The sequence below is a fragment of the Hyla sarda genome, chromosome 11 (assembly GCF_029499605.1).
Source record: "Hyla sarda isolate aHylSar1 chromosome 11, aHylSar1.hap1, whole genome shotgun sequence".
Taxonomy (NCBI): Eukaryota; Metazoa; Chordata; class Amphibia; order Anura; family Hylidae; genus Hyla; species Hyla sarda.
Window position 1 is genome coordinate 104,320,934 of NC_079199.1, and position 27,475 is coordinate 104,348,408.

The following is a 27,475-nucleotide window of genomic DNA, read 5'->3' on the forward strand; positions in this document are numbered from 1 at the left end:
GCTCAGTTCCATTGAAGTGAATGTAATACCACACCCAACCTGGAGACAGATGTGGAGCTGTTTTGAAGGAAATTAGCTCTGTTCTTCTATTCCTGGATAACCCCTTTAAAGGGGGTTGTGTTCTTTGACCATGCCCTTTCTGGACCCATAACCTTTTGAGGTTTGTAGAGGTCCCACAACTGGGACAGACCCTTCCAATTACTGCCACATAGTGCGCATCTATTCTACAGAACGTATAGGTGCCAAAGGGGTGTGGTTAATATACTGCCTAAATATCCAGCAGACACATATGTATACCAGAGGTCTCAAGCTGCGGCCCTCCAGATGTTGCAAAACTTAAACTCCCAGCATGCCCGGACAGCCAAACACCTGTCTGCCTCCTCCAGAGGATCCATACTGATCATGAAAGGTAAATCAAGGCTTCCCTTTTGCAAAACCTCCACTCCCAGCATGCCCGAACAGCCGTTGGCTGTCCAGGCATGCTGGGAGTTGAAGTTTTGCAACATCAGGAGGGCCACGGTTTGAGACAATTGACGTATAGAGTCTATGTGGCGTGGGTGAGATGATCAGCGCAGAGGGATGGGTCATACAGCGCGAGCCTTGTACATGCCCACCACATATTGATTGTGCCAGTAATGACACGGACGCGGCCGCCCACGATCTGCCATGAATTCCAGGAATTAGTCGGTGACTCACATCACATCTCTCCAGCCATAATACTGAAGAAACAAACAACGCGCCCACATAATGTAGGATCAGTGCAAAACTCACCATCTGATCAGACTCTGGGTCCTGCCACAATAGGGCATAAAAAGTGCTTCCCCGACTGCCCTATATATATATATATAAATAAAAAAAAGGCTCTCAGAGGCTACTTTTGGGTAGTGTACCTGTTTGTGAGAGATTGGTTACTGCTGGACATGACGCTACGATGCACTTTGTCCAGATGACAGAGGGGGGGGGGGGGGCACATCATCAGACAGAGGGGAGCAGGGTGGTGGTTTAGATGAATTGCCGCCATCTAGGCCGTTCTGATCGGGATGTTGGGAGCAGTTATCACATGACGACAAACAAGGTGAACAAGCTCCGGAGGCCCAGACAGATCATCCCACATGTCCGAGAAGCTCCCAGTTTCCTTGTCCACCATCCAGAAGGTGACCCCTTCATTACACACTCCCCCCCCCCTCGCCATACCCCCATTTCTCTACATTATACCTCCAGTCTCCCCATTACACCCAGTCTCTACATTATTCCTCCAGTCACCCCATTAAACCCCTTCATTACACCCAGTCTCTACATTATACCTCCAGTCACCCCATTACACCCAGTCTCTACATTATACCTCCAGTCACCCCATTACACCCAGTCTCTACATTATACCTCCAGTCACCCCATTACACCCAGTCTCTACATTATACCTCCAGTCACCCCATTACACCCAGTCTCTACATTATACCTCCAGTCCCTTCCTTACATTCTCCTGTCTGTTATTACCCCGTCTCTTCATTACACTCTCCCGTCACTCCATTACACACCCTCCACCCTCTTCACTACACCCCCTCCGTCTTGGTTAGACCTCCAGTCCCTTTATTACACTCTGTCTCCCCATTACTAACACCCAGTCTCTTCATTACACCCAGTCTCTTCATTATACCTCCAGTCTCCTCATTACACGCTTCCCGTCTACACAATAGACCCCATATCTGTTATCCCTTCCCCCCGGCCGGTCATTACACTCTCCTGTCTACACATTACACTCCCCTGTCTACACATTACACCCCATGTCTCTTCACTTTCCCATCCCTTCATTACACTCTCCTGTCTGCACATTACACCCCATGTCTCTTATCACTCCCATATCCCTTCATTACACTCTCCCATACCTTCATTACACTCCCCTGTATCCAGGCTCAAAGTACTCAACAGGGTCTTGGGGGAGATTTATCAAAACCGTCCAAAGGAAAAGTTGCCGAGTTGCCCATAGCAACCAATCAGAACGCTTCTTTCATTTTGCAGAGGCCTTGTTAAAAATGAAAGCAGCGATCTGATTGGTTGCTATGGGCAACTCAAACTTTTCCTCTGGACGGGTTTTGATAAATCTCCCCATTAGAGCCTCCATGTCTCTTTATATGAACATTACATAACTGCATATGAGGAAGAACCCGGCCCTGCTGGTGACGTACACGGCCCCCGAGTCTCCACCGCAATAGACGCATCCAACGTAGAGAAGAAGTGCAGGGCCCTCACCACAGGCCGATGGATTCTTCTTTATTCCATATTCAAGGAAAGAGGCAGAGACATAAGGACAAAGGTGAAAAGGGGGGGGGGGGTATCCGGGCGTGCTGGGAGTCAGTTTCACAACAGCTGGAGGCACCCTGGTTGGGAAACCCTGGTCTATACAGGATGCTCAGTGATGGCGCCATCTAGAGGTACAGATACTTACTAATTCACCAAGACCGGCTGCAATGATGTTGCAAAACTACAACTCCCAGCATGCCCGGACAGCCGTTGGCTGTCCGTGCATGCTGGGGGTTGCAGTTTTGTAACAGCTGGAGGCACCCTGGTTGGTAACCATCGGATTAAAAGGGATCATTGCAAATCACACAAATACAATGTAACTTAAAAGACTTTATTCAGAAGACAATGTACATCATAATAAGGAGAATAAGTAAGGAGTCTTCATGGTCACACGGCGCCCCCGCAGGCCGACCACCTTACAAGGAGAGTCCTGACTGCCGCTCTGGCCTCTGTGGTATCTACCCATCAGGTCCACATGGACCACATGACCCAGGAAACGAGGAGCGCAAAACAAAAATCACCTCAATGTTTAAAACTGCAAAATTAACTAAGAAATTATACAATAAAAGAGCGGGAAAAAAACAAAAACCATCAGCCGGGGATCGGGGAGAGATCTAGCGCCTCCTCCTGTCCGGGCTCCGGCTCCTCCTGCGACCACTTCTGAAAAACAACCAGAATACAAGAAATCACCACATGATCACATCCCCAGCAACGCCGCCCAACCTGACCGCCCCGCGCAACCTGACCGCCCCAGCAACGCCACCCAGCCTGACCGCCCCATCCCAAAGCAACGCCGCCCAACCTGACCGCCCCATCCCAGAACAACGCCGCCCAACCTGACCGCCCCATCCCAGAACAACGCCGCCCAACCTGACCGCCCCATCCCAGAACAACGCCGCCCAGCCTGACCGCCCCATCCCAAAGCAACGCCGCCCAACCTGACCGCCCCATCCCAGAACAACGCCGCCCAGCCTGACCGCCCCCATCCCAGAACAACGCCGCCCAACCTGACCGCCCCATCCCAGAACAACGCCGCCCAACCTGACCGCCCCATCCCAGAACAACGCCGCCCAACCTGACCGCCCCATCCCAGAGCAACGCCGCCCAACCTGACCGCCTCATCCCAGAGCAACGCCGCCCAGCCTGACCGCCCCATCCCAAAGCAACGCCGCCCAACCTGACCGCCCCATCCCAAAGCAACGCTGCCCAACCTGACCGCCCCATCCCAGAACAACGCCACCCAACCTGACCGCCCCATCCCAAAGCAACGCCGCCCAACCTGACCGCCCCATCCCAGAACAACGCCGCCCAGTCTGACTGCCCCATCCCAGAACAACTCCGCCCAACCTGACCGCCCCATCCCAAAGCAACGCCGCCCAACCTGACCGCCCCATCCCAAAGCAACGCCGCCCAGGCTGACTGCCCCATCCCAGAGCAACGCCGCCCAGGCTGACCGCCCCATCCCAGAACAACGCCACCCAGGCTGACCGCCCCATCCCAAAGCAACGCCGCCCAACCTGACCGCCCCATCCCAGAACAACGCCGCCCAGCCTGACCGCCCCATCCCAGAACAACGCTGCCCAGGCTGACCGCCCCATCCCAAAGCAACGCCGCCCAACCTGACCACCCCATCCCAGAACAACGCCGCCCAGCCTGACTGCCCCATCCCAGAACAACTCCGCCCAACCTGACCGCCCCATCCCCAGCAACGCCGCCCAGCCTGACCGCCCCATCCCAGAACAACGCTGCCCAGGCTGACCGCCCCATCCCAAAGCAACACCGCCCAACCTGACCACCCCATCCCAGAACAACGCTGCCCAGCCTGACCGCCACATCCCAAAGCAACGACGCCCAACCTGACCGCCCCATCCCAAAGCAACGACGCCCAACCTGACCGCCCCATCCCAGAACAACGCCGCCCAGCCTGACCGCCCCATCCCAAAGCAGCGCCGCCCAACCTGACCGCCCCATCCCAGAACAACGCCGCCCAGCCTGACTGCCCCATCCCAGAACAACTCCGCCCAACCTGACCGCCCCATCCCCAGCAACGCCGCCCAGCCTGACCACCCGTAGGGGATGGGAGTGTAGTGTGAGGCGTGTAAAGACATAGGGGGATGGGAGCGCAGTGTAAAGCCGTAGTGTGAGTTGTGTAAGGATGTAGTGGACGGGAGTGCAGTGTAAGTACATAAGGGATGGGAGTGTAGTGTGAGGCGTGTAAGGGCATAGGGGATGGGAGCGTAGTGTGAGGCGTGTAAGGACGTAGGGGATGGGAGCATTGCGTGAGGCGTGTAAGGGCGTAGGGGATGGGAGCATTGCGTGAGGCGTGTAAGGACGTAGGGGACGGGAGCGTAGCGTGAGGCGTGTAAGGACGTAGGGGACGGGAGCGTAGTGTGAGGCATGTAATTGGAGTTCAAGGTGAGTGGAGTGTAAGGACAGAAGCAGTAGGATCCATGGGTCTAAACATCCCTCATAAAGTGACCCACCTCACAAGCCCTATGATAAGTATCAGACATAACCCAGTGTGGGCTCCTTACCGTCTCTTTCCTTTTGGGGGTCCCCGGACGAAGCCCCAGTCCACATTAATCGGCTGCCCCATCATGTCCTGTCCGTTCAGTCCGTCCATAGCGGCCAGGGCTTCTTTGTAAGTCTCGTACTCCACCAGCGCGTAACCCTACAGGGGGAGAAGCCGGAGCCCGGTCACCACTGTAAGACAATGCAACGGCCAACCAGGGTGCCACCCGCTGTTGCAAAACTACAACTCCCAGCATGCCCAGACAGCCAAAGGCTGTCCGGGCATACTGGGAGTTGTAGTTTTGTAACAGCTGTGAAGTCCCCCTTGGTGGGTAGACACTGCCCCAGACACTCCTCTTACCTTCAGGTACCCCGTCCTCCGGTCCAGGTTCAAGTGGACGTTCTTGATCTCCCCGAATTCCCCAAATTTATCGTGGATGTCCTCCTCCGTGGCCTCCTCGTGGACTCCGGTGACAAACAGGATCCAGCCCTCGACCGCTGAGGGGGAGGAAGAACATGTATCATGGAGATCACCGCCACAGCCGCCATTACTATCAGCACTGAAGACTCCGCATCAAACATCTTAAAGGGTTATCCAGGAGAAGGAAAAACAGCACCACTCCTGTCCACAGGTTGTCTCTGGTACTGCAGCACTACATGCTACGTTTTCTTATCCTTGTTAACCCCTTTAAGCTGCACATTATTATTGTAGTAGAGGGTTCCCAGCCCAGCAGGTCCAGCATAGTGTATGGTCCCCATACTTATAGGATCCATGTTTTGGAAGACTAAGACCAACCCCAAGGACCGCAGGGGCATTACCCAATGAGGGGATTTGGGGTACCCACATGTGGTGGACGCTGCCCCTTTAATACATTACAAGTGAGAAGGGAAATTACTTACATCTCTGAGGTCCGGGCTCATCCCCGTCCTGCTCCACACTGTCATAGTCCTCTCTGATCCGGGCCCGGGAGCCCTCCTCTGTACAGAAGACAGGGGGAAATTATAACAAGACCCTATAAAGATCAGTATCAGCAATAAAACAGTAGTGCCTTAAAGGGCCGATAAGATTAATGCTTATGAAGAAATATAAAATCTCATCCCTTCCCCAATATCGCGCCACACCCCTACCCCTTAATTCCCTGGTTGAACTTGATGGACATATGTCTTTTTTCGACCGTACTAACTATGTAACTATGTAACCTATAAGAGGAGCGGCTGATATAATCTCTATATATTACATCATATGTGATATCAGCCTCTCCTCTTATAACGCTCCAGTACTGATATAATCTCTATATATTACATCATATGTGATGATATCAGCCGCTCCTCTTATAACTCTCCAGTACTGATATAACCTCTATATATTACATCATATGTGATATCAGCCGCTCCTCTTATAACGCTCCAGTACTGATATATCCTCTATATATTACATCATATGTGATGATATCATCCGCTCCTCTTATAACGCTCCAGTACTGATATAACCTCTATATATTACATCATATGTGATGATATCAGCCGCTCCTCTTATAACGCTCCAGTACTGATATAACCTCTATATATTACATCATATGTGATGATATCAGCCGCTCCTCTTATAACGCTCCAGTACTGATATAACCTCTATATATTACATCATATGTGATGATATCAGCCGCTCCTCTTATAATGCTCCAGTACTGATATAACCTCTATATATTACATCATATGTGATGATATCAGCCGCTCCTCTTATAACGCTCCAGTACTGATATAATCTCTATATATTACATCATATGTGATGATATCAGCCGCTCCTCTTATAACGCTCCAGTACTGATATAATCTCTATATATTACATCATATGTGATATCAGCCGCTCCTCTTATAACGCTTCAGTACTGATATAACCTCTATATATTACATCATATGGGATGATATCAGCCGCTCCTCTTATAACGCTCCAGTACTGATATAACCTCTATATATTACATATGTGATGATATCAGCCGCTCCTCTTATAACGCTCCAGTACTGATATAACCTCTATATATTACATATGTGATGATATCAGCCGCTCCTCTTATAACACTCCAGGACTGATATAACCTCTATATATTACATCATATGTGATGATATCAGCCGCTCCTCTTATAACGCTCCAGTACTGATATAACCTCTATATATTACATCATATGTGACTGATATCATCCTCTTATAACGCTCCAGTACTGATATAACCTCTATATATTACATCATATGTGATGATATCAGCCGCTCCTCTTATAACGCTCCAGTACTGATATAACCTCTATATATTACATCATATGTGATATCAGCCGCTCCTCTTATAACGCTTCAGTACTGATATAACCTCTATATATTACATCATATGGGATGATATCAGTACTGGAGCGTTATAAGAGGAGCGGCTGATATAATCTCTATATATTACATCATATGGGATGATATCAGTACTGGAGCGTTATAAGAGGAGCGGCTGATATCAGTCACATATGATGTAATATATAGAGATTATATCAGTACTGGAGCGTTATAAGAGGAGCGGCTGATATCATCACATATGATGTAATATATAGAGGTTATATCAGTACTGGAGCGTTATAAGAGGAGCGGCTGATATCAGTCACATATGATGTAATATATAGAGATTATATCAGTACTGGAGCGTTATAAGAGGAGCAGCTGATATCATCTCATATGATGTAATATATAGAGATTATATCAGTACTGGAGCATTATAAGAGGAGCGGCTGATATCACATATGATGTAATATATAGAGGTTATATCAGTACTGGAGCGTTATAAGAGGAGCGGCTGATATCAGTCACATATGATGTAATATATAGAGATTATATCAGTACTGGAGCGTTATAAGAGGAGCAGCTGATATCATCTCATATGATGTAATATATAGAGATTATATCAGTACTGGAGCATTATAAGAGGAGCGGCTGATATCACATATGATGTAATATATAGAGGTTATATCAGTACTGGAGCGTTATAAGAGGAGCGGCTGATATCACATATGATGTAATATATAGAGGTTATATCAGTACTGGAGCGTTATAAGAGGAGCGGCTGATATAACCTCTATATATTACATCATATGTGATATCAGCCGCTCCTCTTATAACGCTCCAGTACTGATATAATCTCTATATATTACATCATATGTGATATCAGCCACTCCTCTTATAATGCTCCAGTACTGATATAATCTCTATATATTACATCATATGTGATATCAGCCGCTCCTCTTATAACGCTCCAGTACTGATATAACCTCTATATATTACATCATATGTGATATCAGTACTGGAGCGTTATAAGAGGAGCGGCTGATATCACATATGATGTAATATATAGAGATTATATCAGTACTGGAGCATTATAAGAGGAGTGGCTGATATCACATATGATGTAATATATAGAGATTATATCAGTACTGGAGCGTTATAAGAGGAGCGGCTGATATCACATATGATGTAATATATAGAGGTTATATCAGCCGCTCCTCTTATAACGCTCCAGTACTGATATAACCTCTATATATTACATCAAATGTGATATCAGTACTGGAGCGTTATAAGAGGAGCGGCTGATATAACCTCTATATATTACATCATATGTGATATCAGCCGCTCCTCTTATAACGCTCCAGTACTGATATAATCTCTATATATTACATCATATGTGATATCAGCCACTCCTCTTATAATGCTCCAGTACTGATATAACCTCTATATATTACATCATATGTGATATCAGTACTGGAGCGTTATAAGAGGAGCGGCTGATATCACATTTGATGTAATATATAGAGATTATATCAGAACTGGAGCGTTATAAGAGGAGCGGCTGATATCATCACATATGATGTAATATATAGAGATTATATCAGTACTGGAGCGTTATAAGAGGAGCGGCTGATATCACATATGATGTAATATATAGAGGTTATATCAGTACTGGAGCGTTATAAGAGGAGCGGCTGATATAACCTCTATATATTACATCATATGTGATATCAGCCGCTCCTCTTATAACGCTCCAGTACTGATATAATCTCTATATATTACATCATATGTGATATCAGCCACTCCTCTTATAATGCTCCAGTACTGATATAATCTCTATATATTACATCATATGTGATATCAGCCGCTCCTCTTATAACGCTCCAGTACTGATATAACCTCTATATATTACATCATATGTGATATCAGTACTGGAGCGTTATAAGAGGAGCGGCTGATATCACATATGATGTAATATATAGAGATTATATCAGTACTGGAGCATTATAAGAGGAGTGGCTGATATCACATATGATGTAATATATAGAGATTATATCAGTACTGGAGCGTTATAAGAGGAGCGGCTGATATCACATATGATGTAATATATAGAGGTTATATCAGCCGCTCCTCTTATAACGCTCCAGTACTGATATAACCTCTATATATTACATCAAATGTGATATCAGTACTGGAGCGTTATAAGAGGAGCGGCTGATATAACCTCTATATATTACATCATATGTGATATCAGCCGCTCCTCTTATAACGCTCCAGTACTGATATAATCTCTATATATTACATCATATGTGATATCAGCCACTCCTCTTATAATGCTCCAGTACTGATATAACCTCTATATATTACATCATATGTGATATCAGTACTGGAGCGTTATAAGAGGAGCGGCTGATATCACATTTGATGTAATATATAGAGGTTATATCAGTACTGGAGCGTTATAAGAGGAGCGGCTGATATCATCACATATGATGTAATATATAGAGATTATATCAGAACTGGAGCGTTATAAGAGGAGCGGCTGATATCATCACATATGATGTAATATATAGAGATTATATCAGTACTGGAGCGTTATAAGAGGAGCGGCTGATATCATCACATATGATGTAATATATAGAGATTATATCAGTACTGGAGCGTTATAAGAGGAGCGGCTGATATCATCACATATGATGTAATATATAGAGATTATATCAGTACTGGAGCGTTATAAGAGGAGCGGCTGATATCACATATGATGTAATATATAGAGATTATATCAGTACTGGAGCATTATAAGAGGAGCGGCTGATATCACATATGATGTAATATATAGAGGTTATATCAGTACTGGAGCGTTATAAGAGGAGCGGCTGATATCATCACATATGATATAGAAAAACCACAACTCCCAGCACACCCAGACAGCCATTGGCTGTCCGGGTATGCTGGGAGTTGTAGTTTTGCAACAGCTGGGGGTCTACAGTTAGGAAACAACTTATCTATAACAGCGGCATGCTGGGAGTGGTAGTTGTGCACCAGCTGTAGGATCTTGGGGTAATTAACACTGAACCATAAAAACCATAGGGGACGCTAGTGAACAGAAGCATGATGGGAGTTGTAGTCTTGTAACAGCTAGAAAGGCTGTGGGACACTGCTATATCTATGGGATAACCATAGGGGGCGCTAGTGAACAGAAGTATGAGGCTGAGGACACTGCTATATCTATGGGATAACCATAGGGGGCGCTAGTGAACAGAAGTATGAGGCTGGGGACACTGCTATATCTTTGGGATAACCATAGGGGGCGCTAGTGAACAGAAGTATGAGGCTGAGGACACTGCTATATCTATGGGATAACCATAGGGGGCGCTAGTGAACAGAAGTATGAGGCTGGGGACACTGCTATATCTATGGGATAACCATAGGGGGCGCTAGTGAACAGAAGTATGAGGCTGAGGACACTGCTATATCTATGGGATAACCATAGGGGGCGCTAGTGAACAGAAGTATGAGGCTGAGGACACTGCTATATCTATGGGATAACCATAGGGGGCGCTAGTGAACAGAAGTATGAGGCTGAGGACACTGCTATATCTTTGGGATAACCATAGTGGGCGCTAGTGAACAGAAGTATGAGGCTGAGGACACTGCTATATCTTTGGGATAACCATAGGGGGCGCTAGTGAACAGAAGTATGAGGCTGAGGACACTGCTATATCTATGGGATAACCATAGGGGGCACTAGTGAACAGAAGTATGAGGCTGGGGACACTGCTATATCTTTGGGATAACCATAGGGGGCGCTAGTGAACAGAAGTATGAGGCTGGGGACACTGCTATATCTATGGGATAACCATAGGGGGCGCTAGTGAACAGAAGTATGAGGCTGAGGACACTGCTATATCTATGGGATAACCATAGGGGGCGCTAGTGAACAGAAGTATGAGGCTGAGGACACTGCTATATCTATGGGATAACCATAGGGGGCACTAGTGAACAGAAGTATGAGGCTGGGGACACTGCTATATCTTTGGGATAACCATAGGGGGCGCTAGTGAACAGAAGTATGAGGCTGGGGACACTGCTATATCTATGGGATAACCATAGGGGGCGCTAGTGAACAGAAGTATGAGGCTGAGGACACTGCTATATCTATGGGATAACCATAGGGGGCGCTAGTGAACAGAAGTATGAGGCTGAGGACACTGCTATATCTATGGGATAACCATAGGGGGCGCTAGTGAACAGAAGTATGAGGCTGAGGACACTGCTATATCTATGGGATAACCATAGGGGGTGCTAGTGAACAGAAGCATGATGGGAGTTGTAGTTGTGTAACAACCTAGGGCTATATCTATATAACACCTGTAGGGGGCGCAGTGAACTGCATCAGTGGGGAAGATATATCAAAACCTGTGGAGAGACTAAGTTTCCCAGTTGCCAAGAATGAGAGAAGCGATCTGATTGGTTGCTATGGGCGACTCTGCCTCCACAGGTTTTGATAAATCTCCCCCATTATGGGAGTTGTAGTTATACAGGTTGGGGAGCACTGGTCTATGATGCCTACAGTGAACTTGCTGGGAGTTGTAGTTATACAGGTTGGGGAGCACTGGTCTATGATGCCTACAGTGAACTTGCTGGGAGTTGTAGTTACAGGTTGGGGTAACACTGGTCTATGATGCCTACAGTGAACTTGCTGGGAGTTGTAGTTATACAGGTTGGGGAACAGTGGTCTATGATGCCTACAGTGAACTTGCTGGGAGTTGTAGTTATACAGGTTGGGGTAACACTGGTCTATGATGCCTACAGTGAACTTGCTGGGAGTTGTAGTTACAGGTTGGGGTAACACTGGTCTATGATGCCTACAGTGAACTTGCTGGGAGTTGTAGTTATACAGGTTGGGGGAACACTGGTCTATGATGCCTACAGTGAACTTGCTGGGAGTTGTAGTTATACAGGTTGGGGGAACAGTGGTCTATGATGCCTACAGTGAACTTGCTGGGAGTTGTAGTTATACAGGTTGGGGTAACACTGGTCTATGATGCCTACAGTGAACTTGCTGGGAGTTGTAGTCCACCTCACCTGCCCCGAAGCCTCTGCCCTTCCTCTTCTTCGCCTTCTCCTTCAGCTTGTGGATGCTCTCTAGGGAAGAAAGACAAGAGATCAGCGTCACTCACACCGGGCAGCCCCCGCTCCGGTCACATGACTGCCCCCCTCACCGTCACCATCCTCGTCCATGGCGAAGTCTTCGCCTCCGGCCTCGTGTAGATCCAGGACATCGGCCATGGCTGCTGAGTGCGGGGTCTGTGCGGCGCCGAGAGTGGGGAAACTGAGCGACGGAGGCCAGAAAACAGCAAACTTCCGGCGCACGCGGGTGACGTAACGCTCCAACGGGGGCGGAAGTGACGTTCAGATGGTAGGAAGACGCCATATTGGGAAGGTCACAGAGCGGCAGCCTATATAGCGGATAGATAACAGATGACACACCGGGGCCTGTGCGGGGGATGGTGGTCACTTTCTTATGATAAGGCCTGGTAGCCATTATATTGTATTCAGTGACGTCATTCAGAGGGCGGGTCTGTGATTATACGTCATTACCTTAGTGACGTCATTTCGGACATTATATACAGCAGTGGTCTCCAAACTGTGCCACCTCCAGATGCTGCAAAACTACAACTCCCAGCATGCTGTTGGCTGTCCGGGCACGCTGGGAGTTGTAGTTTCGCAGCATCTTGAGGTCGTACAGTTTGTAGACCTGAGGGATTTACCTCTGATACCTCCCAATATTTAGAGAATGCAAAGAGTAACACATTTAAGGGCGCACGTAGTATGCTGCACCAATTATTTTTTGTTTTGCCTCTAACCACATACAGTAACCGGCTTAGAATTAAACAGAATCCGGCGGCCATGTAAGTGATTACAGTGCAGTCACATCCGACAAACATCTAAGTGATTACAGAGCAGTTCCATCCGGTGACCGTATGAGTGATTACAGTGCAGTTGAATAAGGTGACCATGTAAGAGATTACAGGGTAATTACATCCAGTGACCATATGAATAATTACAGTGCAGTTGCTTACAGTGACCATGTAAGAGGTTACAGTGCAGTTACAGCTGGAGACCATATGAATGATTACAGTGCATTTGAATAAGGTGACCATGTAAGAGATTACAGGGCAATTACATCCGGTGACCATATGAATGATTACAGTGCAGTTGCTTACAGTGACCATGTAAGAGGTTACAGTGCAGTTACAGCTGGAGACCGTATGAGTGATTACAGTGCAGTTGCATCCAGTGAAGGAGTACAGTGCAGTTACATCTGGTGACTGTATGAGTGATTACAGTGAAGTTACATACGGTGACCATGAGTGATTACAGTGCAGTTACATCTGGCGACCGTGTAAGTGATTACAGTGAAGTTACATCCGACAACCGTGTTTGTGATGACAGTGCATTTACATCCGGTGACCATATGAAAGATTACAGTGCAGTTACATCCAGTGACCGTGTAAGAGATTACAGGGTAATTACATCCAGTGACCATATGAATAATTACAGTGCAGTTGCTTACAGTGACCATGTAAGAGGTTACAGTGCAGTTACAGCTGGAGACCATATGAATGATTACAGTGCATTTGAATAAGGTGACCATGTAAGAGATTACAGGGCAATTACATCCGGTGACCATATGAATGATTACAGTGCAGTTGCTTACAGTGACCATGTAAGAGGTTACAGTGCAGTTACAGCTGGAGACCGTATGAGTGATTACAGTGCAGTTGCATCCAGTGAAGGAGTACAGTGCAGTTACATCTGGTGACTGTATGAGTGATTACAGTGAAGTTACATACGGTGACCATGAGTGATTACAGTGCAGTTACATCTGGCGACCGTGTAAGTGATTACAGTGAAGTTACATCCGACAACCGTGTTTGTGATGACAGTGCATTTACATCCGGTGACCATATGAAAGATTACAGTGCAGTTACATCCAGTGACCGTGTAAGAGATTACAGTGCAGTTACATCTGGCGACTGTATGAGTGATTACAGTGCAGTTTCTTAATGTGACCATGTAAAAGGTTGCAGTGCAGTTACATCTGGTAACCGTGTATGTGATTACAGTGCAATTACATCCAGCGACTGTATGAGTGATTACAGTGCAGTTACATCTGGTGACCACAAAGGGGGCGACTGAAGGCCCGTAGATCGTGGGGGTCCCCAGCATCAGGTCCCCTTTGGAAAGGGGATAAGATGATTTACGGTAGAGTACCCCTTTAAAAAGGTGGGTGCGGGGCCCTGTATAGGAGATGGCGGGTGGCCCTTAATAAATAAACGTTTTTTTTTTTTGTAGAAATATTTTTTTTTATTTTTGCGTATACTGCCATACAAACAGCGGCGGATACTGATATAAAACACAGGATATTGGTCCGGTACCAGTCGTGGAGACCTTGTTAGGTAGTAATAAAAGTAGTGATAAGATATAAAAAAACGTCCTTTATACATCATAATACTGAAGTGTTCGCTCACACGTCACATGACGCGCGGTGGGCGGAGATATTGCTTTATTTCAATGTATTTAAAAAAAAAAAAAAACGTGGCAGAATTATGGTAAGACACGCCTGCAGCTCCCCCTAGGGCCATGAATGCCCCCTTTTTTCTGTGTTCTAAGACAGTGTTTCCCAACCAGGATGCCTCCAGCTGTTGCAAAACTACAACTCCCAGCATGCCCGGACAGCCGAAGGCTGTCCGGGCATGCTGGGAGTTGTAGTTTTGCAACAGCTGGAGGCCCTTTGGTTGGGGAAACACTGTTCTAGTAAGTTTGATATGTTTCCCAGCTTACACTGCTTGATAATGTCTTCCATGCTGCTGCAGTTTCTGAGGGTTTTACAACATGTTGGGAATTGTAGTTTTGCAACAGCTGGACGAACACTATTCTAGAGATTATCCATTTTTTTTTTTTAAAATGGCGCCACTCTTGTTTTCAGGTCGTGCGAGATATTACAACTTGGCTCAATTCCCATCAATGGAACAGAGCTGCAATACCGCACACTACCTGAAGACAAGAGCGGCGCTATTTATTTATTTATTTAGTATAAAACAGAGTGGAGCTACATCATGACAGTGCAGAGGTCCACAATGGAGTCGGCCATTTTTTTTTTTTTAGATTAGATTACATTCTAGTGTCGTCTGTTTCCATCCCCCGTCTTACCGTATTTGTGCTTGCGGTACGTGAACATGAAACGGTCATATTTATGGCAGTCTGGACTCTCTCGTACACTAGTCCGACCAGTCTTTATTATACAGCGGCGGCCGCCTTCGGCTGACTTTCCCCATGTACCGCCATCTACTTCCTGTGCTGCTATTTAACGTCCCCCCCCCAATCCCGCCCCATAAAAACGCCCCATCCTGTATTCACTCTCTAGTTATAAAAACTACGGAAATAAAAATTATAGAAAACTTTTGCTAGTAATAAAAAAAAAAAAAAAAAAAACATCCGGCAGTGACCATCGGTACAGACCGCGGGGCGGAGCCTCAGACTGCAGCGCAACGCAGCTATTAAAAATATAGAATATATATATAAAAGACGGATACAAGACACACAGGGCGCCGGGGTGTAGACCGGGCACCAGTACAAAGAACATGTGCAAAGGCGGCACAGTGGTGGGAGGAGACGCGCGTTCCGACCGCGCCGCATTACGTTATATCTACGGTATTAAGAGTTATCGCTCACGGTACAATCTGTGTAATGGGCGGCGCGGTTTGTAATGTTAATGCCAGTCTCTTATTCCGCAGCTCCGTAATACCATATGAGGACGAAGTTACAGTGTACAGCGCCCCCGTGTGGACTGAGGAACCTGTCACCAGAACGTACCCAACTAAATCAGTCACATGACCCTTCACGCAACTGCTGACTGATGGGAGTGAAGTGGCTACATATGCTCAGTATTATTGGTAATTGATTCAATCTCTTTCACCCCCGAGCCCTTAGGGAGTTGGGTTTGCTTCCATTTCACCCCCGAGCCCTTAGGGAGTTGGGTTTGCTTCCATTTCACCCCCGAGCCCTTAAGGAGTTGGGTTTCCATTCATTTCACCCTCGAGCCCTTAGGGAGTTGGGTTTGCATTGATTTCACCCCCGAGCCCTTAGAGAGTTGGGTTTGCTTCCATTTCACCCCCGAGCCCTTAGGGAGTTGGGTTTGCTTCCATTTCACCCCCGAGCCCTTAGAGAGTTGGGTTTGCTTCCATTTCACCCCCGAGCCCTTAGGGAGTTGGGTTTGCTTCCATTTCACCCCCGAGCCCTTAGAGAGTTGGGTTTGCTTCCATTTCACCCCCGAGCCCTTAGGGAGTTGGGTTTGCTTCCATTTCACCCCTGAGCCCTTAAGGAGTTGGGGTTGCTTCCATTTCTAGGGGTTCAGTTCTGGTATCAGGTTTTCATTCACCACCTGACCCTGGATTCTGCGGCAGGTGCACCAGGTGGTGTCCAGAGCATTGTACACTGTAAGTTCAATTAGATGCCCGCTCTCTCCTTCAAAGCATTGCCAGTCCCAGGGGGCAGAGCCAGCAGCGCCCCGGCCTAGCAGTTGGAGGCGTGGATGTTCCCCAACTGCCCGGCAGCCAGCATCAGGATATCCTTCTTCTCCTTGTGGTAGCGAAGCTCCTTCCCAGCGAGCCGAGCCTCGTCCAGTTGTCTCTCTGTGGCCGCTAGCTCTCTGGTGAGGATTCCAGGACTGTCCTGTTCTCGGTTCACCCAATCCATGGCCATCTGGTTCCTCATATCATCATCCAGCGCCCGATGGGAGTAGTGAGCCAACACCTCCTGTACAGAACATGAATGTCTGATCAGAAACATCGCGAAAGGAGAGAGAGGGTGATAGACGAGAGGACGGGACGTACCTGGCGGGAGCACTGACGTTCCCTCATCGCCTTCAGGCTACCGTTCCAGTGCAAGAGCTGGAAGACCGTCATCAGCTCCTGGAAGACCAGAGGGGGCAGTATTATAGTAGTTATATTCTTGTATATAGGGGGCAGTATTATAGTAGTTATATTCTTGTATATAGGAGCAGTATTATAGTAGTTATATTCTTGTATATAGGAGGCAGTATTATAGTAAATATAGTCTTGTATACAGGAGCAGTATTATAGTAGTTATATTCTTGTATATAGGAGCAGTATTATAGTAGTTATATTCTTGTATATAGGAGCAGTATTATAGTAGTTATATTCTTGTATATAGGAGCAGTATTCTAGTAGTTATATTCTTGTATATAGGGGCAGTATTCTAGTAGTTATATTCTTGTATATAGGGGCAGTATTATAGTAGTTATATTCTTGTATATAGGGAGCAGTATTATAGTAGTTATATTCCTGTATATAGGAGGCAGTATTATAGTAGTTATATTCTTGTATATAGGAACAGTATTATAGTAGTTATATTCTTGTATATAGGAGCAGTATTATAGTAGTTATATTCTTGTACATAGGAGCAGTATTATAGTAGTTATATTCTTGTATATAGGAGCAGTATTATAGTAGTTATATTCTTGTATATAGGAGCAGTATTATAGTAGTTATATTCTTGTATATAGGAGCAGTATTATAGTAGTTATATTCTTGTATATAGGAGTAGTATTATAGTAGTTATATTCTTGTATATAGGAGCAGTATTATAGTAGTTATATTCTTGTATATAGGGAGCAGTATTATAGTAGTTATATTCTTGTATATAGGAGGCAGTATTATAGTAGTTATATTCTTGAATATAGGAGCAGTATTATAGAAGTTATATTCTTATATATAGGGCGGTATTATCACCTGGACCTTCTATATATGTTGTAGTCCATATTTATACCTGGAATTCCAGCATGGATTTGCCCTTGTTTGACTCCAGCATGAAGCGGAAGGCTCCGATCCCGGTGTTTGGGTTATCGGCTTCCTCGCGATTTCCCTGTAAAAGTAGAACATATATATCGGAGCGGTCAGAGTCGTCCGGCTCATCTGCGGATTGTTACATCATCTGCTTTTAATTGGAGGAAACACAAAAATAGAGACGAGGGATTTGGGGAGGGGGGTGCAGGGATGATTCCTCTCAGTGGCCTCAGGGGGGCAGTATCAGCCTAATGAGGATAAAATTTAATCGGGACACAAGTTCTTTTTTTCGTAAACCAATAAAGAGGCGCGTGATACGTGGCCCCGGGGGACGGCTGCATCTGTGACGAATAAGCACCAGCACGGGGGACTCATTTATAGCCGAATCGGGGGCGATTTTCACACGGAGGGAACAAAGAAAAGTCTGTACAGGAGGGAGAGGAGCAGACGGGAGATGCCGGGGGAGCGGATATTCTCAACCATCGGGGGCGCCATGGTTTACAACAGGGTATATTACAATCAAATTTAGCCTCAGGACAACTCCATTAACCCCTTTCGCTCCTGACTGCAGTATTTAAGAGTGTTTCCCAACCAGGGTGCCTCCAGCTGTTGTAAAACTACAACTTCTAGAATGCCCGGACAGGCTGAAAGCCCAAAACACTTCCACAAGCGGAAATTCCAAAGTGTCTACAGGAGTGCGGAATCTTATAGAAGTGTATTGGGTTTTCATTTGAGGCGGAATTCTGCTGGCAAAAATCCCGCTGCTGTTCACCGCACGTTACATTCCAACACGGAACGGTTCCAACAAATACCCTTTTTGTAGAGTTTCTCATCATGTTTTACTACTTATAAAATAAATAAAATTGCCATTTTCTGACCCCTATACCTTTTTAAAGTACAGTTTAATTTACATGATATTTTAATAGTTTGTACGATGCTATATGTTTATGGGTTTTTTGTGATTATTTTTTATTATTACTATTTATTCATTTACATTTTTTTAATCCATTAGGGTCTTTTATTTTCCTTTTTTGCCTACTGTAGTTCATTTTGGTACCGTGTTTTGTTGTGATGGAATTTTGATGGCTTTGTATACATTTTTTTTCTGGTATAGAAAGTGACCAAACATACGCAATTCTAGACTGCATTTTTTTTACGAATAAGCCATTTAACTGTAAAATGTAATTAAGTTCTATTTTAATAGTTTGGACTACAAATGTTTGTTTATTTTAGTTGACATTTTAATTAATAAAAATGGGATAAGGGGGATGGGTGGGTGATTAGGGAAGGGGTTAATTCACATTTAGTAACTCTTTATTCACTACTTTCCAGTCTCCATAGGAGACTATTACATGGGATCTTTCAATTTTATACACTGAACAATGCTATGCCAAAGAAGAGCACTGATCAGTGTTATCGGCGCTCCATTAGTGCAGGCTGCTGAGGCTGGAGGAGTTTAACCTGTTAAGGAACAAGGGCATACCTGTACGTCATAGCGGGTCGGACCCAGCCTCTAACAACGGCAGGGACCCGTGGCTAATAGCGCGCAGCACTGATCGCGTTGCCGCTCGCTATTAACCCTTTAGACGCGGCGTTCAAAGTTGAATGCCGCATCTAAAGTGAAAGTAAATCCTTGCCGGTTAGCTCAGGGGGCTGTTCAGGATCGCCGTGGCAAAATCGTGGCATGCCCGAACAGCTGTGACACAGCAGGAGGGTCCCTTACCTTGCCTCCTGGTGTCCGATCGCCGAGTGACTGCTCAGTGCCTGAGATCCAGGCATGAACAGTCAAGCAGCAGAATAATTGATCAATGGTTTCCTATGAGAAACCATTGATCAATGTAAAAGATCAGTGTTTGCAGTGTTATAGTCCCCTATGGGATAACAATGATCAGTATAAGAGATCAGTGTGTGCAGTTTTATAGTCTGCTATGGGATAACAATGATCTGTGTAAGAGATCAGTGTGTGCAGTGTTATAGCCTCCTATGGGATAACAATGATCAATGTAAAAGATCAGTGTGTGCAGTGTTATAGCCTCCTATGGGATAACAATGATCAATGTAAAAGATCAGTGTGTGCAGTGTTATAGTCTCCTATGGGGGGGCTATAACATTGCAAAAAAAAAAAAAAAAAAAATAAGTGAAAAAATTAAAGGTAAAGATCATTTAACCCCTTCCCTAATAAAAGTTTGAATCACCCCCTTTTCCCATTTAAAAAAAAAAAAAAAAAAAGTGTAAATAAAAATAAACATATGTGGTATCGCCATGTGCAGAAATGTCCGAATTATAAATTCCAAAGTCCAAAATATTGTATTTTTGGTCAATTTTTATATAAGGAAAAAATGAATAAAAAGCAATCAAAAAGTCCGATCAATACAAAAATGGTACAGCTAAAAACTTCAGATCATGGCGCAAAAAAAATTGAGCCCTGATACCGGCCCGTACGCGGAAAAATAAAAAAGTTATAGGGGTCAGAAGATGACAATTTTAAACGTATACATTTTCCTGCATGTAGTTATGATTTTTCCAGAAGTGCGACAAAATCCAACCTATATAAGTAGGGGATCATTTTAACCGTATGGACCTACAGAATAAACAGAAGGTGTCATTTTTACCGAAAAATTTACTGCGTAGAAACAGAAGCCCCCAAAATGGCTTTTTTCCCCCTCTTTTGTCTCACAATGATTTTTTTTTTCCGGTTCACCGTAGATTTTTGGGTAAAATGACTGATTTAATTACAAAGTAGAATTGGTGGCGCAAAAAATAAGCATCATATGGATTTTTAGGTGCAAAATTGAAAGAGTTAGGATTTTTTTAAAGGTAAGGAGGAAAAAACGAAAATTCAAAAACGGAAAAACCGGGGTTAAAGGGGTACTCCGCTGGAAAACTTTTTTTTCTCTCTCTCTCTCTCTCTCTCAATCAACTGGTTCCAGAAAGTTATAACAGATTTGTGAATTACTTCTATTTAAAAATCTTAATCCTTCCAGTACTTCTCAGCTGCTGTATACTACTCAGGAAGTTCTTTTCTTTTTGAATTTCCTTTCTGTCTGACCACAGTGCTCTCTGCTGACACCTCTGTCCATTTTAGGAACTGTCCAAAGCAGGAGAAAATCCCCATAGCAAACATATGCTGCTCTGGACAGTTCCTGACCTGGACAGAGGTGTCAGCAGAGAGCACTGTGGTCAGACAGAAAAGACCTATTCAACTTCAGCAGCTAATTAGTACTGGAAAGATTCACATTTTTTTTAATAGAAATAATTTACAAATCTGTTTAACTTTCTGGAGCCAGTTGATATGAAAATAATTTTTTATTTTTTTTTACACGAACACCCCTTTAAAGCTGTCTGTTGTCCATAGCAACCAGAGGTCAGCTTTCATTTGGTTAATCTCTGGTCGCTATGGGCAACCAAGCCGGATTTACCTGTTATTTACATTCCATGGGCAACCAAGCCGGATTTACCTGTTATTTACATTCCACAGCCTGAAGACTCCATACAGGCCTAATACTTCACAGCTGGAGGTTTGTTACAGTGTATCCAGCCCAGGCAATCCTGCTGGCACACTGTAACAAACCATCAGCGCAGGAGCAAGAACGTCACTGATACACTGTAACGACCCGACGAGGAGAGGCCGTGGTCTTACGTTGAACGTGGCCAGGGCCTCGCAGACGCTCTTCTCGATGAACTCGTCGGTGATCCGGCGGGACGGGTGCTCGTTAAAGACGGAGTTCATCAGGGCGATCTTGGCCGCGCTCCTCCTGGCCTCCGCTTTAGTCGGACAGAACTAGAACAGAGGAAAAAAACGGAAGCAATGACACTCAACGTCCAGATGGGGGCAGCGTTTCCCAACCAGAATGCCTACAGCTGTTGCAAAACTACAATTCCCAGCATGCCCGGACAGCCGCATGCTGGGAGTTGTAGACTTGCAACAGCTGGAGGCCCCCTGATCTATGGCTGTTACCTGGAAGCTCCCGAAGCAGCTGCCCCCGGGGAGGGTGACGTAGCAGACGTATGGCGGACTATTGGACGGCACCATCTCGTACACCACCAGCGCGCCGTTCTTCAGCTCCGCCCCCCGCGTCTGCTTCATCTGCCAGAACTCCTGCAGCGCCTCCACCACGTTCACTGCCGGCGAGAGAAGGGAAACGGGATGAGACGGGGCCGCGCCCAGCGCCAATGTTGTGTTTCTATACAGCTGTGTCAGGACGATGTCATCCCGCTCGGCTCATTAGATTCCTGGACACAGCTGGGGAGCGGATCAGGATAGGAGCGGCCAGATGTGCAGAGCCTTAAAGGGACACGACCGTCCTGACTAACCCCAAACTGAGGTCCGAACCCGACTGCATCCCCCCCAAAACTCCTCTCCCCCCGGGGTACACCCTCCCCTCTCTCCCCCCGGGGTACACCCTCCTCTCTCTCTCTCTCTCTCCCCCCGGAGTACACCCTCCTCTCTCTCTCTCTCTCCCCCCCCGGAGTACACCCTCCTCTCTCTCTCCCCCCCGGAGTACACCCTCCTCTCTCTCTCCCCCCGGAGTACACCCTCCTCTCTCTCTCCCCCCGGAGTACACCCTCCTCTCTCTCTCTCTCTCTCCCCCCGGAGTACACCCTCCTCTCTCTCTCTCTCTCTCCCCCCGGAGTACACCCTCCTCTCTCTCTCTCTCTCTCCCCCCGGAGTACACCCTCCTCTCTCTCTCTCTCTCTCCCCCCGGAGTACACCCTCCTCTCTCTCTCTCTCTCCCCCCGGAGTACACCCTCCTCTCTCTCTCTCTCTCCCCCCGGAGTACACCCTCCTCTCTCTCTCTCTCTCTCTCTCTCTCCCCCCGGAGTACACCCTCCTCTCTCTCTCTCTCTCTCTCTCCCCCCGGAGTACACCCTCCTCTCTCTCTCTCTCTCCCCCCGGAGTACACCCTCCTCTCTCTCTCTCTCTCCCCCCGGAGTACACCCTCCTCTCTCTCTCTCTCTCCCCCCGGAGTACACCCTCCTCTCTCTCTCTCTCTCCCCCCGGAGTACAACCCTCCTCTCTCTCTCCCCCCGGAGTACACCCTCCTCTCTCTCCCCCCCCGGAGTACACCCTCCTCTCTCTCCCCCCCGGAGTACACCTCCTCTCTCTCCCCCCGGAGTACACCCTCTTCTCTCTCTCCCCGGAGTACACCCTCTTCTCTCTCCCCCCGGAGTACACCTCCTCTCTCTCTCTCCCCGGAGTACACCCTCTTCTCTCTCTCCCCGGAGTACACCCTCCTCTCCCCCGGAGTACACCCTCCTCTCTCTCTCTCCCCGGAGTACACCCTCTTCTCTCTCTCCCCGGAGTACACCCTCCTCTCCCCCCGGAGTACACCCTCCTCTCTCTCTCTCCCCGGAGTACACCCTCTTCTCTCTCTCTCCCCGGAGTACACCCTCCTCTCTCTCTCTCCCCGGAGTACACCCTCCTCTCTCTCTCCCCGGAGTACACCCTCTTCTCTCTCTCCCCGGAGTACACCCTCCTCTCCCCCCGGAGTACACCCTCCTCTCTCTCTCTCCCCGGAGTACACCCTCTTCTCTCTCTCTCCCCCGGAGTACACCCTCTTCTCTCTCTCTCCCCGGAGTACACCCTCTTCTCTCACTCTCCCCGGAGTACACCCTCTTCTCTCTCTCTCCCCGGAGTACACCCTCTTCTCTCTCTCTCCCCGGAGTACACCCTCCTCTCTCTCCCCCCGGAGTACACCCTCCTCTCTCTCCCCCCGGAGTACACCCTCCTCTCTCTCCCCCCCGGAGTACACCCTCTTCTCTCTCTCCCCGGAGTACACCCTCTTCTCTCTCTCCCCGGAGTACACCCTCCTCTCTCTCTCTCCCGGAGTACACCCTCCTCTCTCTCTCTCCCCGGAGTACACCCTCTTCTCTCTCTCCCCGGAGTACACCCTCCTCTCCCCCGGAGTACACCCTCCTCTCTCTCTCTCCCCGGAGTACACCCTCTTCTCTCTCTCTCCCCGGAGTACACCCTCCTCTCTCTCTCCCCGGAGTACCACCCTCCTCTCTCCCCGGAGTACACCCTCTTCTCTCTCTCTCTCCCGGAGTACACCCTCTTCTCTCTCTCTTCCCCGGAGTACACCCTCTTCTCTCTCTCTCTCCCCGGAGTACACCCTCTTCTCTCTCTCTCTCCCGGAGTACACCCTCTTCTCTCTCTCTCTCCCCGGAGTACACCCTCTTCTCTCTCTCTCTCCCCGGAGTACACCCTCTTCTCTCTCCCCGGAGTACACCCTCTTCTCTCTCCCCGGAGTACACCCTCTTCTCTCTCCCCGGAGTACACCCCTCTTCTCTCTCCCCGGAGTACACCCTCTTCTCTCTCCCCGGTGTACACCCTCTTCTCTCTCCCCGGAGTACACCCTCTTCTCTCTCCCCGGAGTACACCCTCTTCTCTCTCCCCGGAGTACACCCTCTTCTCTCTCCCCGGAGTACACCCTCTTCTCTCTCCCCGGAGTACACACCTCTTCTCTCTCTCTCTCCCCGGAGTACACCCTCTTCTCTCTCCCCGGAGTACACCCTCTTCTCTCTCTCTCTCCCCGGAGTACACCCTCTTCTCTCTCTCTCCCCGGAGTACACCCTCTTCTCTCTCTCTCCCCGGAGTACACCCTCTTCTCTCTCTCTCCCCGGAGTACACCCTCCTCTCTCTCTCTCTCCCCGGAGTACACCCTCCTCTCTCTCCCCCCGGAGTACACCCTCCTCTCTCTCCCCTCGGAGTACACCCTCCTCTCTCTCCCCCCGGAGTACACCCTCTTCTCTCTCTCCCCGAGTACACCCTCTTCTCTCTCCCCCCGGAGTACACCCTCCTCTCTCTCCCCGGAGTACACCCTCCTCTCTCTCTCCCCGGAGTACACCCTCCTCTCCCCCCGGAGTACACCCTCCTCTCTCTCCCCTCGGAGTACACCCTCCTCTCTCTCCCCCCGGAGTACACCCTCTTCTCTCTCTCCCCCCGGAGTACACCCTCTTCTCTCTCCCCCCGGAGTACACCCTCCTCTCCCCCCGGAGTACACCCTCCTCTCTCTCTCCCCGGAGTACACCCTCCTCTCCCCCCGGAGTACACCCTCCTCTCTCTCCCCTCGGAGTACACACCCTCCTCTCTCTCCCCCCGGAGTACACCCTCTTCTCTCTCTCCCCGGAGTACACCCTCTTCTCTCTCTCCCCGGAGTACACCCTCCTCTCTCTCTCCCCGGAGTACACCCTCCTCTCCCCCCGGAGTACACCCTCCTCTCTCTCTCTCCCCGGAGTACACCCTCTTCTCTCTCTCTCCCCGGAGTACACCCTCCTCTCTCTCTCCCCGGAGTACAACCCTCCTCTCTCTCTCCCCGGAGTACACCCTTCTCCTCTCTCCCCGGAGTACACCCCTCCTCTCTCTCTCCCCGGAGTACACCCTCCTCTCTCCCCGGAGTACACCCTCCTCTCTCTCCCCGGAGTACACCCTCCTCTCTCTCTCCCCGGAGTACACCCTCTTCTCTCTCTCTCCCCGGAGTACACCCTCCTCTCTCTCTCTCCCCGGAGTACACCCTCCTCTCTCTCTCTCCCCGGAGTACACCCTCTTCTCTCTCTCTCCCCGGAGTACACCCTCTTCTCTCTCTCTCCCCGGAGTACACCCTCTTCTCTCTCTCTCCCCGGAGTACACCCTCTTCTCTCTCTCTCCCCCGGAGTACACCCTCTTCTCTCTCTCTCCCCGGAGTACACCCTCTTCTCTCTCTCTCCCCGGAGTACACCCTCTTCTCTCTCTCTCCCCGGAGTACACCCTCTTCTCTCTCTCTCCCCGGAGTACACCCTCTTCTCTCTCTCTCCCCGGAGTACACCCTCTTCTCTCTCTCTCCCCGGAGTACACCCTCTTCTCTCTCTCTCCCCGGAGTACACCCTCTTCTCTCTCTCTCCCCGGAGTACACCCTCTTCTCTCTCTCTCCCCGGAGTACACCCTCTTCTCTCTCTCTCCCCGGAGTACACCCTCTTCTCTCTCTCTCCCCGGAGTACACCCTCTTCTCTCTCTCTCCCCGGAGTACACCCTCTTCTCTCTCTCTCCCCGGAGTACACCCTCTTCTCTCTCCCTCCCCGGAGTACACCCTCTTCTCTCTCCCCGGAGTACACCCTCTTCTCTCTCTCTCCCCGGAGTACACCCTCTTCTCTCTCTCTCCCCGGGAGTACACCCTCTTCTCTCTCTCTCCCCGGAGTACACCCTCCTCTCTCTCTCTCCCCGGAGTACACCCTCTTCTCTCTCTCTCTCTCCCCGGAGTACACCCTCCTCTCTCTCTCTCCCCGGAGTACACCCTCTTCTCTCTCTCTCCCCGGAGTACACCCTCTTCTCTCTCTCTCCCCCGGAGTACACCCTCTCTCTCTCTCTCTCGCCCCGGAGTACACCCTCTTCTCTCTCTCGCTCTCTCTCTCCCCGGAGTACACCCTCTTCTCTCTCTCTCCCCGGAGGACACCCTCTCTCTCTCTCTCCCCGGAGTACACCCTCTTCTCTCTCCCCGGAGTACACCCTCCTCTCTCTCCCCGGAGTACACCCTCTTCTCTCTCTCTCCCCGAGGACACCCTCCTCTCTCTCCCCGGAGTACACCCTCTTCTCTCTCCCCGGAGTACACCCTCCTCTCTCTCTCTCCCCGGAGTACACCCTCCTCTCTCTCTCCCCGAGTACACCCTCTTCTCTCCCCCCGGAGTACACCCTCCTCTCTCTCTCTCTCCCCGGAGTACACCCTCCTCTCTCTCTCTCCCCGGAGTACACCCTCCTCTCTCTCTCTCCCCGGAGGACACCCTCCTCTCTCTCTCTCCCCGGAGGACACCCTCCTCTCTCCCCCCGGAGTACACCCCTCCTCTCTCCCCCGGAGTACACCCTCCTCTCTCCCCGAGTACACCCTCCTCTCTCTCTCCCCGGAGTACACCCTCCTCTCTCCCCCCGGAGTACACACCTCCTCTCCCCGGGGCCCGTGCAGCCTCAGCCCCGCTCACCTCTCCCGTAGCCCTGGGTGTGTTTAGCGAAGCTCCGCACCACGGCCTCCACCGCCTCCCGCAGCACCGCCGGGCTGCCCGCACTCCCCGGGATCCCCAGGCCCGAGCGGGGGTGGAGGAGCCGAGGCCTGAGCGCCGGGGGAACGAGCTGCCGGTCACTCCGGGCCGCAAAGAGCGCAGGGTCCCCGCCGACACCCCGGGCCCGACCCCCGCTGCAACCGCTGCGGACGGACCGACTCCATGACCGGATAACGGGGACTGAGCAGATCGTGCTGTCACTCACAGAGCAGTGGGCGGGGGAGGAGGTCAGCCAACCAATCAGCGTCAGCATTATCCCGAGTGGGAGGTGCTCTGCGGCCGAATAACGGGACTGAGGAATTCAAGATGCCACTCACAGAGCCAAGAGGAGCGGCTGGCGCATTCCACCAATCACATCCCAACATAGACCAGATGGGTGTGGCCTCTTCATAAAGTAACGGGGACGGAGACAGTATTTACAATCGGCTATTAGCAGCCAGAGCCAATCAGAGGCA

The 27,475-nt window shown here is 48.9% G+C and overlaps 2 protein-coding genes across 2 annotated transcripts; both read right to left on the minus strand.

The window, feature by feature from the left end:
• Positions 1-2,615: 2,615 nt before the first annotated feature.
• LOC130295221 (RNA-binding protein 8A) lies at positions 2,616-12,502 on the minus strand. Its single transcript, XM_056545738.1, has 6 exons — positions 12,345-12,502; positions 12,208-12,267; positions 5,710-5,787; positions 5,171-5,307; positions 4,833-4,969; positions 2,616-2,958 (listed from the first exon to the last, which is right to left on the minus strand). Exons 1-6 carry the CDS (start codon positions 12,409-12,411, stop codon positions 2,913-2,915), a joined length of 525 nt encoding a protein of 174 aa, XP_056401713.1. The 5' UTR covers positions 12,412-12,502; the 3' UTR covers positions 2,616-2,912.
• A 1,978-nt stretch (positions 12,503-14,480) lies between these two features.
• LOC130295113 (LIX1-like protein) lies at positions 14,481-27,184 on the minus strand. Its single transcript, XM_056545439.1, is given in 9 exon segments — positions 14,481-16,944; positions 17,022-17,099; positions 17,977-18,072; positions 21,634-21,774; positions 21,952-22,115; positions 26,943-27,045; positions 27,047-27,082; positions 27,084-27,154; positions 27,157-27,184. Coding segments are annotated over 9 exon segments (960 nt in total). The 3' UTR covers positions 14,481-16,701.
• Between the last annotated feature and the right edge of the window lie 291 nt (positions 27,185-27,475).

Bases quoted from the DNA above. Each gene is read 5' to 3' on its own strand.
- LOC130295221 (XM_056545738.1), bottom strand. From the start codon at position 12,411: ATGGCCGATGTCCTGGATCTACACGAGGCCGGAGGCGAAGACTTCGCC. The intron at 5,788-12,207 runs GTGAGGTGGACT...TCTTCTGTACAG, and splicing joins GGGCAGAGGCTTCGGGGCAG to AGGAGGGCTCCCGGGCCCGG. The intron at 5,308-5,709 runs GTAAGTAATTTC...CCTCCCCCTCAG, and splicing joins TGAGCCCGGACCTCAGAGAT to CGGTCGAGGGCTGGATCCTG.